Source organism: Cervus canadensis, chromosome 1, assembly GCF_019320065.1.
Source record: "Cervus canadensis isolate Bull #8, Minnesota chromosome 1, ASM1932006v1, whole genome shotgun sequence".
Classification (NCBI taxonomy): domain Eukaryota; kingdom Metazoa; phylum Chordata; class Mammalia; order Artiodactyla; family Cervidae; genus Cervus; species Cervus canadensis.
In genome coordinates, this window is record NC_057386.1 from 96709750 (window position 1) to 96726225 (window position 16476).

The 16476-nt window shown below is 43.5% G+C and overlaps 1 protein-coding gene across 11 annotated transcripts in view; it reads right to left on the bottom strand.

Moving 5' to 3' along the window:
* Positions 1-212: 212 nt before the first annotated feature.
* Positions 213-16476, bottom strand: part of RAPGEF2 (Rap guanine nucleotide exchange factor 2) — a 256054-nt gene continuing 239790 nt past the window's right edge. For 5 of the 11 annotated variants that reach the window (XM_043487356.1, XM_043487350.1, XM_043487387.1 and 2 more), the window contains 9 exons: positions 16253-16276; positions 14945-15168; positions 13147-13344; positions 9149-9301; positions 8125-8247; positions 6753-6978; positions 5663-6222; positions 3103-3381; positions 213-2244 (listed from right to left, as the gene is read on the bottom strand). In XM_043487356.1, the coding sequence (XP_043343291.1) occupies positions 2219-2244; positions 3103-3381; positions 5663-6222; positions 6753-6978; positions 8125-8247; positions 9149-9301; positions 13147-13344; positions 14945-15168; positions 16253-16276 (1813 nt within the window). In that variant the 3' untranslated portion in view covers positions 213-2218. The remainder of the gene's footprint in view (positions 2245-3102; positions 3382-5662; positions 6223-6752; positions 6979-8124; positions 8248-9148; positions 9302-13146; positions 13345-14944; positions 15169-16252; positions 16277-16476) is intronic. The other 6 variants (XM_043487372.1, XM_043487380.1, XM_043487406.1 and 3 more) reach the window with 3 other exon arrangements.

Consider the following 16476-nt stretch of genomic DNA (forward strand, 5'->3'; position numbering starts at 1 on the left):
TTCACTGAATTTCATTAAATACTATGAATTCTGGACACATGAATGATCTTATTTTCTATTAACATGAATGATATTAATTTCTTCTCTCTTAGGCGATGTCATCTGTACCTCCTCAGTGCCCTGAAGACTTGCTCCTACAGTGAGACCCAAAGGCTTTCTCACGCTTCAGTTAGAAAAAGCATGCATAAGTCATTAAGAATATAGACAAGGCATTATGTTATATTTATTTATTTTCCAGCTTGTACAAACTGGATGTAGAAGCATAAACATAGTACATTTCTACCATTTTCAACAAAAATATAACCAATATGTACAATTATTGTATTAAAAATACAAAAGGGATACAGACTCCACCAATGTCTTTCTAAAAGACATACAGGTACAAGTAGTATCAAAAGTATGAGGAAATCACCAGTTAATTGTACATTCTGCACTTGACATCACAGAGCGAACTGAGGTTACAGTCCTATGTTCTACGGTGACTTAATGCTTAGATAACATTTGTGCAACTTGTGTAGAGCGAGAGTTCTGTCTTTCTATATGCACATGAGGTCCATAGCCTAGAGAAGAAAACTGGCAAATAATGCATCTTACATGTAAAATTACAAATGCATCATTGACAATGTAATATATAAGCAAGTAGACAAATGCCATGATACAGGAGAGAATCATTAAATAAAGCACTGACATTGCTTTGATACAGTGAAAAAACACTGCAATTTGACTTTTAAAATTGGAAGCTATTTACGTTTATCTACTGATCAATATGATCAGCTGAATTTAATGGAAAAAAAATCCAAGACCAGCAGTTCCTCACATCTGAGTACTACTCGGATTGGCAGCCTTCACTTTTCCGGAGTCTGTGCAAAAACAACACAAAAATAGAGTGGAGGGTTCAGTCCTTCTGGGGTTAATAGCAGCTGTGAGCAGGTGGTTGCTACACTCAGGCCTTCTCCATCTCAGCGTCCGTAAAGCCACTTACGGGTCAGTCTTTGGCCACCAACCTGCCTTGCAAAGGCTGGCGGATCGCACCGGGTTTTGGACCTTTTTGATCTTTTTCATGTTAAAGGCTCGTGTGTTCCCTCATGCCGATCGATAGATACAGGGAGGCTGTCTGGAAAGAGCAGTATGAACGGCTGGCATTAGTGCCAACACCCCAAGCTGCTTCCACTGCAATGCTATCCAGTTATAAACGTTTCTCTTTAAAAACAAACAAGAGAAGCCCTAAAGCTAAATGAACAGAAATCAAAGAAACATAATTTAAAAAACACGGGGTCTGCCGTCCGTCTCGATGGAGCAGGGCACGCCCAAGGGTGGCGCCGCCCTGTGCTCCATAAGGCTCAGACACAGGACGCTAGAGTCCCAGTCCCTCCCCGGCCATGTGCAAACAGTTTGTACAGTAGAGCCCCAGCCCCTGGGGAAGGAGGGGCGGGAGCCCTGGGACCTAGGTAATTGGCTAACATCTCATGCTTCCAGGATAGGGCACTTCTGGGGGCGGCCAGGACGCAGGAAGAGGGCCCGTACCCCGCCTCCTCTCTTCCTGTTGTGGCCACACCCTGTCCGGCATATTTGGTTTTTGAGAAACCCAGGCTGGCAACCCTACTTAAAGGTTCAAAATAATACTGTAATCATTAAATGGATATAAAATTTACTCTCTGAACACAATCTTTAAATTCATTAAAAAGGAAAAAAAAAAAAAAAAGAAGACATTGTAAACAAGCGGACGAGCACTATACTCAAAGGATTTCGTTTTTGTTTTCCTTGGTGGGTTAGAGGCCCCAAGTAGTTCCGTGGCTGGCTTTTCTCACGATTCCAATGAAACCAAGTGCTAGGACTGGATTGAAATCTAAAAGGGAGATTTTTTAAAAAATCCTTCCCGGCGTGGATAAGTGCAGCCAGGGTGAATCATCGGTGGCGATGACCTTGGAATCTGGAATGATGCTGTGTTACGTGGCAGGCAGCGACGCGGAGCTCGGAGACGGCTGCGCTGTGCATTCAAGCAACGAAGTCGGAAAAGTGCCAGGGCGGTTTCTTCACAGTATTTCACATGCAAAGGGGACAGGAAGAGGGGTCAGGAGCCCCATGCTGCTTTTAAGGCAGGAAAGGAGGCAAACTGGTCCACCATCCTCAGAGTGTGAGTTCCAAGGCTCCGACGCTAGGGGGCGTCTTCTTGTGCTCTCCTTTGGGCGGTTGACTCAGGTCCAGAGAAGCCCGCGCCTCAAACAGCAGACACCTGTTCATCTTCTGCGAAAACCACCATAAGAGAAAGAAATGAGTAAGCAAGTCGTTTTCTTGTGCTTAGAGAGAACACATTCAACGATATGCTAAATAAAAACACCATAGCTATTTTCTGAGTCTAGGTCACTATACCGTAGCTATTTTGTAAGTCTAGTCACTTACAATCCTCATCTTTTTTCCTCCCTAATGATTTACAATAATAAAAAGTTTAAAACAAAGTATATTGTATATTTACTGATTGGAAATTCATTGATGGTAAATTCACTGAAAACAGTTATATAAGCAGCATGTGACCTTTTGTAGTATACACTTACACATAAAGTCTAGAAGGATGTATAACAAAATGCTAATGGTGGCTGTCTGTAAATGGTAGGATTATAAGTAATTTTCATTAATTGTTTTGCTTTCTTCTATAACGATTTTTTGCAGAATTAAAACGTGTTAAACTCAAAACTTAAAAGCAGAAGGGGGAAGGGGTGGCGCGGTCTTCTCCTTTGCGTTCTCACCCCAAAACGGCCAGCTGGGTTCATACAGAGAAGGCAAAAAAAGCTCTAGAGAAGTGGGTTTTTTTCACTAGACTTTCATTTGGAACCCGTTCCGAGTTCAAACATTTTCCTAGAAAACTGAGGATTAGGGAAGGAAAAGGAGCCATGCACTCATGTTATTACAGAGGACCCCGCTGTAATCTTCAGTTATTCCTCAAGTCGCTTAGGAAGAAGCAAAACGCAGCCCAACTGCTCACACTAGGTTAGGGGTATGGGGTGTGGAGCCCTGAGTGGGCAGGGTCCTGAGGGAGAGAGACCAGCAGGATCGGGGATGCTGGAGTTGGGGCGCAGAGGCAGGGACGGGGGAAAGCGCATGTACCGTCCTCCTCGGCGGTGAGGCCCGGGGGTGCACAGGGGCCGGCGCGTGGGTCACCATCGCCGGGCCGGTGCCACTGCGGCCGGGGGGCAGGCCTGGCGCTGCCTGGGGCGGGGGCTTCGGCTGGCCGGGCCAGCATCCTGGACCGCTGCAGTGCCACGGTGTAGTCCGGCGGCTTCCGGGCCGGGTGTGGGTGGGCCTCGGGGAAGTCGGTGATAGGGATGCCCACGTAGCCTGGTGGGGTGGGCGGCGGCTCCCGGTAGCGGCCCTCCTTCCTGGCTGCTGTGGGAGAGAAAAGGCGCTGCAGTTAGCATCTAGGGAAGCGCATCCTGGGCCACACACACTCATCTGAAAGGATGAGGACCACGATCAACAGTGCGCATGCGGTGTAATAGCACGTAGGCCTGCGGAGCGGGATGCAAGGGCAATGTGGTGGGAGGCAGGACGTCTAGCTAACTGGCTATTCACCGGGCGGGTCATCTCTGGTGACACAGTGACTAAGCAATCTAAGTATCTGTAACTAACCGGGTGACTGCAGAGCGTCTCTGCTGGTCACGAAGTAACCAGGCCAACGCCCAACCCTGGGGTTTACTGGAAACACCAGGCAAAGGAAACAGAAAGACTCCCAGGTGCAGGCCAGCAACCCAGGAGAGGGGCCTGGCCAGGTGGGCTGTCACCCCTGTGCTGGGCATCCACCCTCACCCGGCAGAGGATCAATTCATGTTACTTCCAAGCCTCGGGTCTCACTTTGGAAAACAGGGAATCAAAATAAATTTGGAAAAGTATACCAAAAATAATGCAAATTTCAAAACCTAAGACTGTATGTATGTAACGTATGCATTTTTTTCTTAAAATCCTTTTATATTAACTTCATGACTTAAAACATGAATCTGTAAAGGCAGGTAAAGGCCAAGTTTTCTTATCTTGAACTTTCTAGACTCAACTGTTAGGAACTTAGATCATTCTTTCTTTTGCAATAAAAGTATTAGTTTGTTAAAAGAAAGTGCTTTTTTATTTGTAATTGTCATGATATGGAAGAATTCCACGTGTCCATCAACAGATGAATGGATAAAGATGTTACATACATGCACACATATATATACACACTGGCATATTAGTCAATAAAAAGAATGAAATAGTGCCATTTGCAGCTACATGGATAGACCCAGAGATTATCATACTAAGTGAAGTACGCTGGATAAAGATGAATATGATATCATTTATATGTGGAATCTAAAAAATAATACAGTGAATCTATGTATGAAATAGAAACAGACTCACAGACATAGAAAACAAATTCATGATTACCAAAAGGGAAAAAGGAGAGGAAGGATAAATTAGGAATTTGGGATTATATACATGTGTATAGCACAGGGAACTATACTCAATGTCTTGTAATAGCCTATAATGGAAGATAATATGATATATATATATATGTAACTGAATCACTTTGCTGTACACTTGAAACACAGTATTATAAATCAACTATACTTTAGTTTTTAAAAACTGCAACCTAAGAATAAGTATTGTTTTCTCCTTATTCATCTTGAAAAGATATTAAATTTGGCATCCACCCATGACTATTTACATGATAAAATAACAATAACATCCTGACTAGTAAAATTGATGTCTGTAAAGATTATATTCAAGATCTCTCACTCTGTATCCTGTAATGCATCCCTACACTTTAATCATGCAAATGTTGAACATGCCATAAAGAATATGTTCTGACAGGGTTAAGGGAAAATAAGAGACTTGACAACAAAAACAGCATCAGCAAACTGATAGTGACTTTTGTGTACTTATGAATTATGATCTGGGCACTAGTGTTCAAAGTGTTTTGCAGAGATTTCCTTTAAAACTCACACCAACTGCATGGATAGAAATTATTAAACTCATTTTACAGATGAGGAAACAAAGACCATTTAGTGACTCACCGTGTCACAAAACTAGGACAATGGCAAAGCATGGATTCAGCACAACCCCAGCCAGCCTGACTCCCAGGCTCTTACTGATAACATCACCTCTGAGCACCCTCCCCACCTTGTTCTATCCCACCTTGTTTTATCCTGTGCAGAGGGAATTTGCTTAGCACAGAAACAGCTTACCTACATAAGAAACATCAACAGGAGATTTAAAAATACGCAACATGTAAAGTTCTAAATACAATTCAAGGGAACAAAATAGAATAATAAAACATTTAAAACCAGTTCCAATTAAACAAAAATCTTCCTCCTCTAGAGAGGATGGCCATCCTCTCTGGTAACTTTCAGCCTAGATCAATACTAGAGCAGGGAATACCCATAATGACAACCTACTGATCCTGACAGCTATGACACATGCAAGGTTTCCTGTGCTGCAGGGTATTTATAAGCACTAGAGCGCAGAACCTGGGCTCTTAACCACCATTCATCCCAAAATCCTGAGTGCACTCTAACTCGGAAGCCCTAAGGGGCAACGGGTGGGACAGAACGAGAAGACCCACAAACACGTACTGTTCCTTTTGAAATAAGTCAGGGCGCAGCCATGACCCACACACGCCAGAGCCCGGCGGTCAGCTTACCGATGAGGCCCTTGGCGGCACTGGGTGTCACGGCTATGTGGGCAGCCATGGCGGCGGGTTTGGCTTCCTCTGCGGTCACGGCCGTCATGCTGCTGCTGTCCGCGTCAAGGGAAACGTCCTTACCCCCCCTTCTCTTGATCGTGCCCGTGTCCCCTTCTGAGTCCTCTCCCCAGTACCCCGTGGACGAGGCCCAGCTGGCCCGGGACTGGGCCTGATCGAGACTCTCTCGGCTCTGACTCTGCCTGCTGTACTTTGCACTGTGGTCGGGAAACATGATTTGGTCCATATGGCTGCTCGAGGCCCACAGCCCTGCGGCGTCCCCTGGGTAATCGAAGTGAGTGTGCCCAAAGGGCAGCGTCTCCCAGCTCCTCTGGTGCTGGATGGTCTGGATGTTATCATGGGAGCCGCTCGAGCAGGACGTCCAGCTCCCCCGGCCGCTGTCAGCAGCGTCCAGGGAGGCTCGGTCCCCCTGGTCCTGGGAAAGCTCCTCCGTGCTGGGGGAGGAGATCACGGTGGCCGCAGCGTACAGGCCCCGGCTCTCAGACAGCGGCGCACAGGACCTAGGCGGCCAAAGGAAAGAAAAAGGAGAAAAGAAGAGAAGGGGAGGGGAAAAAAAGAGCAAGATTAACTAATCAATCTACAATAAGACCCCTTTTTCCCTCAAAACGTGGCTTTCTTTCCTCCCAGGAAGGGTATGAAGGCTCCAACGGGAGCAGCCACTCTGCCCTGTTCATCCTCCCCCTGGCCCCTGCGATGTCAGCACAACATCGGCCCAGGGGGAAAAGAGCAACCAGTTGCTTACAATAAAGGAAGCTTCTCCTTACAGGGCTCACCGGAGTCTGATTATTTTGGGAGGGCAGCTCATACAAAAGGACTGAGACACATCCCAGAGTTGCCCCCTGCCCTCAGCACAGAGAAACAGGTCCCGGTGAAGACCAGCCCTAACTTGAAGGCATTCTGCCTAGGCAGCAGAGATGGCACAGTGCTCTCAGGAAATGCTGAGCGTCAGAACTGGGGTGGGAGAGCACCCACTGCCTAGGCATCACGCACAGTAAACAGCAGTGCGTGTGTGGAGGAGAGGAGCCCCTACCCCAGGCTGTACTGGTCAGGCTCCACCGCCGGCCGCCTCTCCAGCCGGCCCGAGGCCAGGCTGGTCTCCACGATGCTGACCGACGGCCTCTGGCGCCGCTCGTCAGGCAGCGAGACGGGCAATGAATCGAAGGAGGAGTTGCTGACGATACTGGATCTCGAGGAGATTTCGCTGTGGCCGGAATCTGAGAAGTTATCCACGGTGCCACTCGGAGCCAAAGTGTAGCCTGCGTGGGGACACACCAGTCCTTAGATGCTGCGGGTTCATAGCGTCCACAATGCAGGCTACAGAAGCCACCACAGAAGTGGGGACTAAACACTCTACTTGTGAACTGAGATATCACAAACTTTTACTCAAAATGAATTTTAGCATGTTTAATGAAAGTTTAGAGAGGAAAAAAGAAAATGCCGTTATATGAGCCAGGAACTAATGCAGAGATCATGGCATGACCCGACTCATCTGAGCTCTCTTAAATATAAATTATACTACACCTGTCTATACAAATGAAACTATGAAGAATGACTAGGATCATATTTAGAAGTATGTTTTTTTTTCCTCAACCTGAAAATTGAGCAATTTTGCCTTATTTTTTTTTAGAACTTTATGGCAGAGAATAACTCCATTGGGAATATCCACATTAAAAGTGGACATATAGGAACTGAAGAAGCTATCTTTGGGTTTTTACTGTTTGATTTTTCAACATTAATAATGTACTGAATAAATCACATAAAAGCCAACTGTTTTGAAGGATACAATGTACAAAATCTCCACTTTCTCCCTGGACCATCACTATGTCTAAACAAATGCCCATTTTCTGGTATGAAGGACCCTTAACTCTCCTTTGTTGCTAAAAACAATTCTGAAAGTCACAACGAAAGAGAGGCTTGTCTTGACATTTTTAACAACAACAAAAAATCCAAATCTTCCTTCTCAGTACTCGTTTCTATTTTAACATTACTAAGAAGCTAATGCTACTTAAAATACTGATTTTATATGATTATACGTGTACAATGCAAAATTTTCAATGCCACCTAATTAAAAAAAAATGAAATCTAGAACACCTAAATGTTGCTAATTACTCTCTAAAGAGAATTTTCTCATTGTTTCAGTAAATTATGAATTCCTGATTTATTTTTTAAAGGTTGCACAGGTCTTGATATGATTTAATGAGTCCATCTATGAAATGTCTTTTATAAACCACACTACGGGTTCTGACAGACAAGATTTCCTGAACAGTCTGCCGAAAAAACACCTGAGAAAACCGTCACTCAGGTGGTGCCCTGCACACGTGGAGGGAGGGACTGTTCCGTTTTCCTCAGCTAATGAGACGACGCCTGTCCTTCCCCCTGGTCCTGGGTTATGTAAACCCCACCTATCCCATAGGTCCGTGGTGCACTGTTATTCTTGTTACTGTTCTCACTTCCAAGAGAAGAGGAGGAGCTGGTTAAATCCAACTGCCCGGAGCCAAAAGATCTCCGCTGACTGCCACTGCCACCTAACAATGGATGAGAGGAGAGTTCAGACACACCCATTGAACACAGACTACAGACTACAGACCACAAAAAATGCACAGATGTCCAAAAAAGCTAGGAAGCCAAGCAGGAGCAGTATTTGTTGTACAGTAAAATCTCACAATGGATTAATCTCTTTGGCCTTGTCTAGCGAGAACAGTCTGGCCGTTTATTATGGACTTAGGCCCATTCAGTGAAAGGGTAGGCGGTGGAAGTAATTCTGAGGTTAGGCAGCAGAGAACTACCTAGTATTTTAAGATAAGAAAGCATTAATATTGGAAGGAGAGCCTGAGTGCCTGAAATGTAATCTCTTTAAAAATAAGATAAGATAGCAACAAAAAGGATAATCAAGACCCGTGTTAATACAATGAAAAAATAAATCAGGAATATATTAGTTTTTCTTATATTTTTATAGCCGTACTTCATAATTAATGCTATATAATCATATTTAGTTAGAACTGTTAGTATAAAAAGAATTATTCCCACACTTACAATCAGTAAAAAATGAGTAATAAAAAGTATAACATTACTAAAAATGAATTTTATATAGTTACATAAGCTTAATGCTATTTATAGTTATAATAATAAAGAATACCGAAATCCTTCAAAATTTATAAACTGAGGAGAAAAAAATTCATTGGGTGTTACACATCAGGTTGCTTTTGTTTTCCTGATTGCACCCTGTGGGCTTGAGGAACCTTAGTTTCCTAAACAGGGATGGAACCTCGCCTCAGCAGCAGAAGTTCGATGTCCTGACTACCGGACGGTGAGGGAATTCCCAAGGTCATTTTAAGTATTGGTCAGAAATGATGGAATCTCTAACTGGAATTTATCACGGCTCAAAGAACAGGTCACCAGGAAGGAGAACATAAGTCACCCAGTCACCTTTCCGTGGGGAGCTCTGTGGGGAGGTGGGCGGAGAGGAGAGCTGGGAAGACGTGTTGGATATTGTGTCTTCTGCTGGCCTCCTGTGGCGCTCCAGGCTTCCTTCTTCAGACAAAGAAAGAATTTTCTTTAAAGCTTGTGGAGAGTTGATGCCTGTAAGAGAAAGAACTTCAATGTGCAGAATAACCGGAAGAACCCAAACACCTTTCTGTGCTAAGACTTAATATTCTGTTCTGTTGCCGGCTGTCTGCAGTCTCAGAGGGCTGGGTGCTCTCCCCGGGTAAACAGAGGCACCGCACAGGAGGCACCAGGGACCACAGTGCAGCTCTGACGCCTGCGGGGACGAGAGAGGCTGCTTCCGGAATTCCACACCAGGTTCTGACTCTTGGCCACCACATTATTCAGCAATATGTTGGGCAGCAATGAAGAAAAAAAAAAAAGACAATCTAGAAATACTTTAAGTTAGGATGAAAGCGGTGCAGCTCAGAATATTTATCAGAACTCAAGTTTGGGTTGGAAAGAGGTATTTTGGTGTTGGAAAAGCTAGCGCTTGGCAAGTGGGAGTGATAGCAGGAAAGGATTGAGCCAAGAGGCAAAAGGAAGTGGCAGGAAAGAGACTGAAGGAGCATTAAGGAATTCCACAGTAATATCTGATCAATAAGCAGATGAAGGAGCAGCAGCAGGAGGGGACCCTGCAAGTGCCAGGAACCAGAAGTTGAGGGAGGAGGTGTCCGGGGGGAGCCATCGAGCACCAAGTGCAAGATCAAGCAGGAGGATGTAAGGCAGAAGAAGAAGGATTCCATGTGCTACTTTCAGGTGATTTTTCCCCTAAAAACTACTTTAGATATGAGGAAGTCACATGAAGAGATTTTTACTAAGTCTGTAGCATTATTATGAGGCACTCCCAAGTACCATATTTTGAACAACAAAAAGACCTAAGGGGAGGCATTAGAGGCTGAAACTACCTCAATTAATATTAGCTTTTATTTTTATTTTTTGGCTGTGCTGGGTCTTCATTGCTGTGCATGGGCTTTCTCGAGCTGAGGGGAGCAGGGAGTACTCTCTAGTTGTGGTGTGGTGGCCTCTCTTATCGTAGAATATGAGCTCTAGGACGCATGGGCTTCAGTAGTTGCAGCTCCCAGGTTCTAGAGCACAGACTCAACAGTTGGGGCATCCAGGCTTAACTGCTCCAAGGCATGTAGAATCTTCCCAGGTAAGGGATCAAACCTGTGCCCCCTACATTGGCAGGAGGATTCTTAACCACTGGACAACCAGGAAGTCCTTAAATATTTATTTTTGTCAGCTTGGGTCTCAGTTGTGGTATGCAGGCTTAGTTGCCCTGCAGTATATGGGATCTTAGTTCCTTGACCAGGAATCAAATCCTCAGCCCTTGCATAGGAAGGCAGATTCTTTACCACTGGACCACCAGGGAAGTCCTTATGTTAGTTTTGATGTTTTCAGACTTAACAGAATCCATTAAAAAAGGAGGCAATGAAATTTAACCAAGATTTAATCCTTCATTTCACCTCATGTGTCTGATACTACTTTTCAATACAATCTTTTAAAAATCATTTTTCAAGCAATCTTTTAATTACACATACAAATAATAATATATACAGGATACATGAAAACACTAGTTACACTAAAGCTACATGAATGAACAGCTTTAATGTGGAAAAGAAAAATTCCCAGACAGCATCACACACAGAATGAAAAAGTGCTGCCTTTGAACAATGTAGATGGATGTGAAGATGCTATGCCTTATAAAACTCTGTTCCACTTTGAAAGTACTTTGATGACAAAGACATTAAAATAAAAAATGCAGGAAGGGGGACTTCCCAGGCAGTCCAGTGGTTAAGACATAGCCTTCCAATGCAGGGGTTGCAAGGTTGGTCTCTGGTCATGGAGCTAATATCCTACCTGCCTCATGGCCAAAACACCAAAACATAAAACAGAAGCAATATTGCAACAAATTCACTAAAGACTTTAAAAAATGGTCCATATAAAAAAAAAAATATCTTAAAAAAATTGTAGGAAGTATTCAGAATAAAACTTAGTTCTTGAATGGGGGTGCTGGGTGAGCTCAGCAACTCTAAGTTAATATTTCATATCATGTGACTTTAAATGTTTGTTAAACTCTCTTAAGAAGACACATGACTATTTCATCCATATTCCTAAAGCTCATAAATTCAAATAGGCCTAAAAATATTGGAGAAAGTCTCCTTGGGAAAGAGGGGGATGACTCTCCATTAGATGTGCCTCCATGTGGAGTAACAGGCTATGTCCATATAAGAAGCAGAAAAGAGGCAATAGAGGTTGGCTTGCAGGGGACTTGGGAGTACAAGAATATTCAGAACAGGGAAGTGGAGGGACTTCCCTGGAGGTCCAGTGGTTAAGACGCTGCACAACTACCGCAGGGGGCTTGGTTTCCATCCCTGGTGGGGGAACTAGATCCCACATGCCACACAGTGCAGCCAAAAAATAAATAAAATTACATTAAAAATACAACACAGTGGACAAAGGAACATTAATTCAGTTTGTTTGTGATAGAGGTAGCAACACAAATATTTCGAAGAGGAAAACGTCCCATAAAGGGGAGATATTTCACTCTTCCCCAATTCAACAAATGGGACACCTGCTGATCAGGAGGAAGGAGCCAGTGACAGAGTACTCATGACAGGGCACATCGAGCATCAAGGACTCCCCGCTCGACGCGTGGACAGCCTGCAGCTCGCCGGGAACTATCCCAGTTACCAGTACCCTACTCTATCAAGAGTCAACTCTTTGCTGCCAGTTGTTTTTTAAAATTTCTTTCCTTTTATTGTTTCCTGTCACACAGACACACACATATATATATTTATACAGATAGAAAAATGAACTAGAACATTTTATGAAAAATAATTTTGTTCCATTTACATAAAAGGACTAAAGTAGTCCATACTTTACTTTTAATAGGAAAGATGAAGCTCCTTTAACTGGAGCTGTTTTCCTCCCAAGTTACAGAATCGATGATTCAACAAATGAGAGTTACGCCTCCAGACAAATCATTTCACTTAGAAATATTCTGCCTAAATTCCAGCAACTCACTGATCATAAGGTTAAACTAGTTTAAATATGGTATATGGGCAAAGCAGCTTCTGTACTTGTTAAAAGTTAAATGAGTAAAAGCCTCATGTCCTGTCACTGCCCCCATCGCTATGACAAATGAGCATGACTGAATGAGATGCTCTATAAGAACAGTCCTTCCCACTGGCAAAAGTAAAGTTTAACTTCATGGTCTTAATGTCTTATTAAGAGAGGGGCCAATCAGGGAAAACTCAGGTGTGTCAGATGACGATACCCAAAATAAGCACTGTTCCTGAGTCCCAGAAGCAGGTGGGGAATGAACAGTGCCAAAAGGGTGTGTGGGTTGTTTGCCTTTTTGTGGTCGAGTTGTTAGAGTTGTTTGTATAGAGTTTGAGTTGTTTGGAAATTAAGCCCTTGTCCATCACATTGTTTGCAAATATCTTCTCCCATTCTGTCAGTTGTCTTTTCATTTTGTTTATGGCTTCCTTTGCCGGCCGAAAGCTTGTAAGTTTGATTAGGCCTCATTTGTTTATTTTTGGTTTTGTTTCTACTGCCTTGGGACACTGACCTAAGAAGACGTTGCTATGATCTGTGTCAGAGAATGTTTTTGCTTATGATCTCTTGTAGGAGTTTTACGACTATAGGTCTTATGTTAAAGTTAAACATAAAGGTCTTATGTTTTGAGTTAAACTCAAAAGCCATTTTGAGGTTATTTTTGTGTATGGTGAGAGGGCATGTTCCAACCTCACTGATTTACATGGGGCTGTCCAGCTTTCCTAGCACCACTTGAAGAGACTGTCTTTTCCCTAATGCATATTGACTCCTTTGTTGAAGATTAACTGACCGCAGTAATTAACCCAACTTTGTAATTCACAATACTTTTAACAAAATAAATAAGTGGGGGAGGGGGAGGTGTGAACGGAGTCACCTACCGAAAGGTGGGAGGTCCTTTACGGGAACTTTCTTCCGTGAAGGGTAGAGGGACACGGCGGGAACCTGCAGTCCCTGGTTGAGTTTGTGCGGCGGCGGCGGCGGCGGCTGCGGCTGCGCTTTCGGCTGCAGCCCCGCTCTCGGGGCCACTGGGGAGGTCTCCGACTTGACAGGCTTTTTGTCACTGGGATTCTTAGGCACTGGTAATTGTTTGGTTTGAAAATAGAACACCAAGTTGAAGAGGTTAGTGGCCACATGTGAGATAATTATAGAACTGCATCAGCGCTTTCTGCAGTTAGAATACAGAAATGTGTATCTTTTTTCCTGTTCCCCATAAAAAGGATAGAAACAAGGGCAGGGGGAGAACGTTTGTTACAGAAAAAAAAGCACAACAGAACAAGATTCACTTTATGAAGCTAGCCATCTCAAAAGATGATTATACTATTAAGTACCACATTAAAAAAAAAGTGTGGATCGTTTAATATGCTTTAAGTATGTCTATAAAAAACCCAAATATATTATAAAACCGTAAAAGGAAAATTGTTAGAAATTATTTTCCTAAAATGGTACCCCAAATTCCATGATATGTTTTCAGTTAACAGATAATATTAGCTACAATCTTTTTACTACCAAATTCTCTCTCCTATGGGTTAGAATGATCTATGTTGCTAACAGCACTCAGTACTGCTTGAGTATTATGCTGAGTGTATGATTCCACGGCAGATAGAAGGCAAGCCAATTTAACAGGGCAATCAAATGCTGTATTTAAAGTGTATTAATATTCAAGACAACTCAATGACATATTTGACTTCCTCCATTTTACACATAAAGGAGCTTAAACAACCTGCCTAAGGTGACATTGTTAGGACAAGGAACAAACAGGATTTTAATTCAGACCAATCTGACTGATGAGGACAAGCTCTTCACCATGATACATGGTACCTGGGTAAATTTACTAATATAATAACCTGAATCTCCTCAATTATCTAACATTTAAACTCTGTAGAAGGTATCTTCAAACTTGCCCACTGTTGTTTAGTTGCTAAGTTGTGTCTGACTCTTTGTGACCTCAGGGACTGCAGTCCACCAGGCTCCTCTGTCCATGGGATTCTCCAGGCAAGATTACTGGAGTGGGTAACCATTTCCTCCACCAGGGGATCTTCCCAACCTACACATCGAACCTGTGTCTCCTGCACTGACAGGTGGATTCTTTATCACTGAGCTACCAGGGCAGCCCTAAAAGATCCCAAAGTGTCCCAAATGGAAAATGCCTCCGTCTTACAAATACAAATGCCAAGAGAAAGAAAGCAGCCCCCATTTCTGACCAGGCCAGATCTATGCACTAGGCTGAGGTGTGGTTCCCTGTGGAGCAGAATTCCTGCCTCATGTGGTAGCTGAACTGACTGCTGGGTGCTTTCCGGGCTAAGGGGTAAGGGGCAGCTAGCACACCTCGGTCTCTGCCCCTCCCAGGCTGCCCATCACTTTGCAGGTATCTTTGTGAGAAAACAAGGCATGGGAATGGGAGCTGCATCCGCCCATGCGTCCCTTGCCTGCACCCTGATGGCCCTGGGATGAAACCAAATAAGTCAGTCACCCTGAAGTAGTCTGTGGTGTCGTGGTCTCCACGCTAACCCCAGTGGACACGAGCCCAAGCCCAGGACTGCGCTGTGTGCTGTAATTACAGGAAAGGCTAGCGTGTCTCAGGATGCTATGTGCCCCTGCACCCTGCCCTGCCGTGCTGGCACAGGAAACCCATCTGCATTCCAGCCGGACCTGCAGCCACTTTAAGGAGAAACTCACGTGTGTTGGTGGCCGGCTCACACTGCAGGGATAGCGTCTGAAGACTTTCCTCATCCATCTCGAGCTCCAGATTGGACAGGTACTGCTTCACTTTGCGAGCCATCTGGGCATCTTCGTATAGCTTTTTGGCATTGAGAAAGGAGCTACGACGCACCCGCTTTTTATGCCCACCTGTCTGAGCAACGTCTAGCACGGTTGCGTTTGTACTACCCTGGCTGAGCGACCTGGAAGATGAAAAGGCAGAGATACAGCTCGCTCCAGCATGGGGTCACCATACCCACAGGAAATGTGCCAAGACTTCTCTAACAGTCTAGTTCAAGAGGCCATATGCCTCATTCTGGTAAGTAAACTGTCACAAAGGAATATAGAATCATATCATGTTCATATAGATTAACACATAATATATAGATTAAAATGATTTTTTTCAAATTAAAAAGAATTCTACATACACTATAGGTATACATACATGTTTGGTACTTGTTCTGTTCAAACTAAAAATTCTACTTTTTTGCCTCTAAAAGCATCCAAGGCAGTTCTCTTGTAGAAGCCAGCAATTAATAATTACTATATATAAAAGCTCATGCAAGAATACACAGTTACAATAATTAACAGTGACATTAAATTTATTTCTACTAAAGGGGATGTCTTATATAGATTTAAAGAAATTTACCCACAACGTTCACAATTGTTTTCTTATTGCTTGGGTTAAGTGTAGTGAGTTTTTCGAGTAATATGGTCAATTTGTTAATAAAATGGTCATGCAAATGTAAAAACACATGTACAGGAACTAGCATATGAGTTGTTAAGAATTATTTTTGAAAAGGACTGGTTTATAGAATGAAAACAGTAGTTAGTTGAGCTGTAAAAAATTTAGTTTTAACATGTAGGGGCACCTTCTGTATTACATAGATTCACTTCACAAAAATCTGTGCAACAGTATTTAAATTGCACAATTTTCCCTAACACCCTTTTCCCCCTCACCCCAGGTTAGACTTTTCTCATTTCAAAACACACAAATTGTATTAAAATTAAATCTTTTTGAAAGCTCAGGAGTAAGGCCTGGCCTATGGTTCCCCAGAACAGTCATCAATCATTTCACAGCTCTCATGGGTCATGACCTCAAAAGCAAAAAAGCCCCAGTAGATTAAACTTGAAGTCAGTTTGCCAACTGAAATTCTGCTAGAGCAAGAGGGTTAAGAAAAAAAAAATGCAAAAATGCAAAGCGTCAGGAAACACAGCGGGTAAGAAAAACACAATGCCATGAGCAGGATGAGAACTGTGTGGGTGTGCCGTGCCGCCACCACTTACCCCAGACTCCTCCACTTCTTCTTCCTGTAAGTGAGAGCCGTGGAGGTTGAAGCATGGGTGTAGAGAGAGACAGAGAGATCACAAGCTCAGAAAGAAAGGACCAGACTTCTGGATAAGCAGTACTAGAAGCCCACAAACCATAAACTGCATAATTGCCTCACGCACACACACAACTGGACCAGCAATAGCTTTCTGGCTCAAAAGACAAATAAAAGTAAATATTC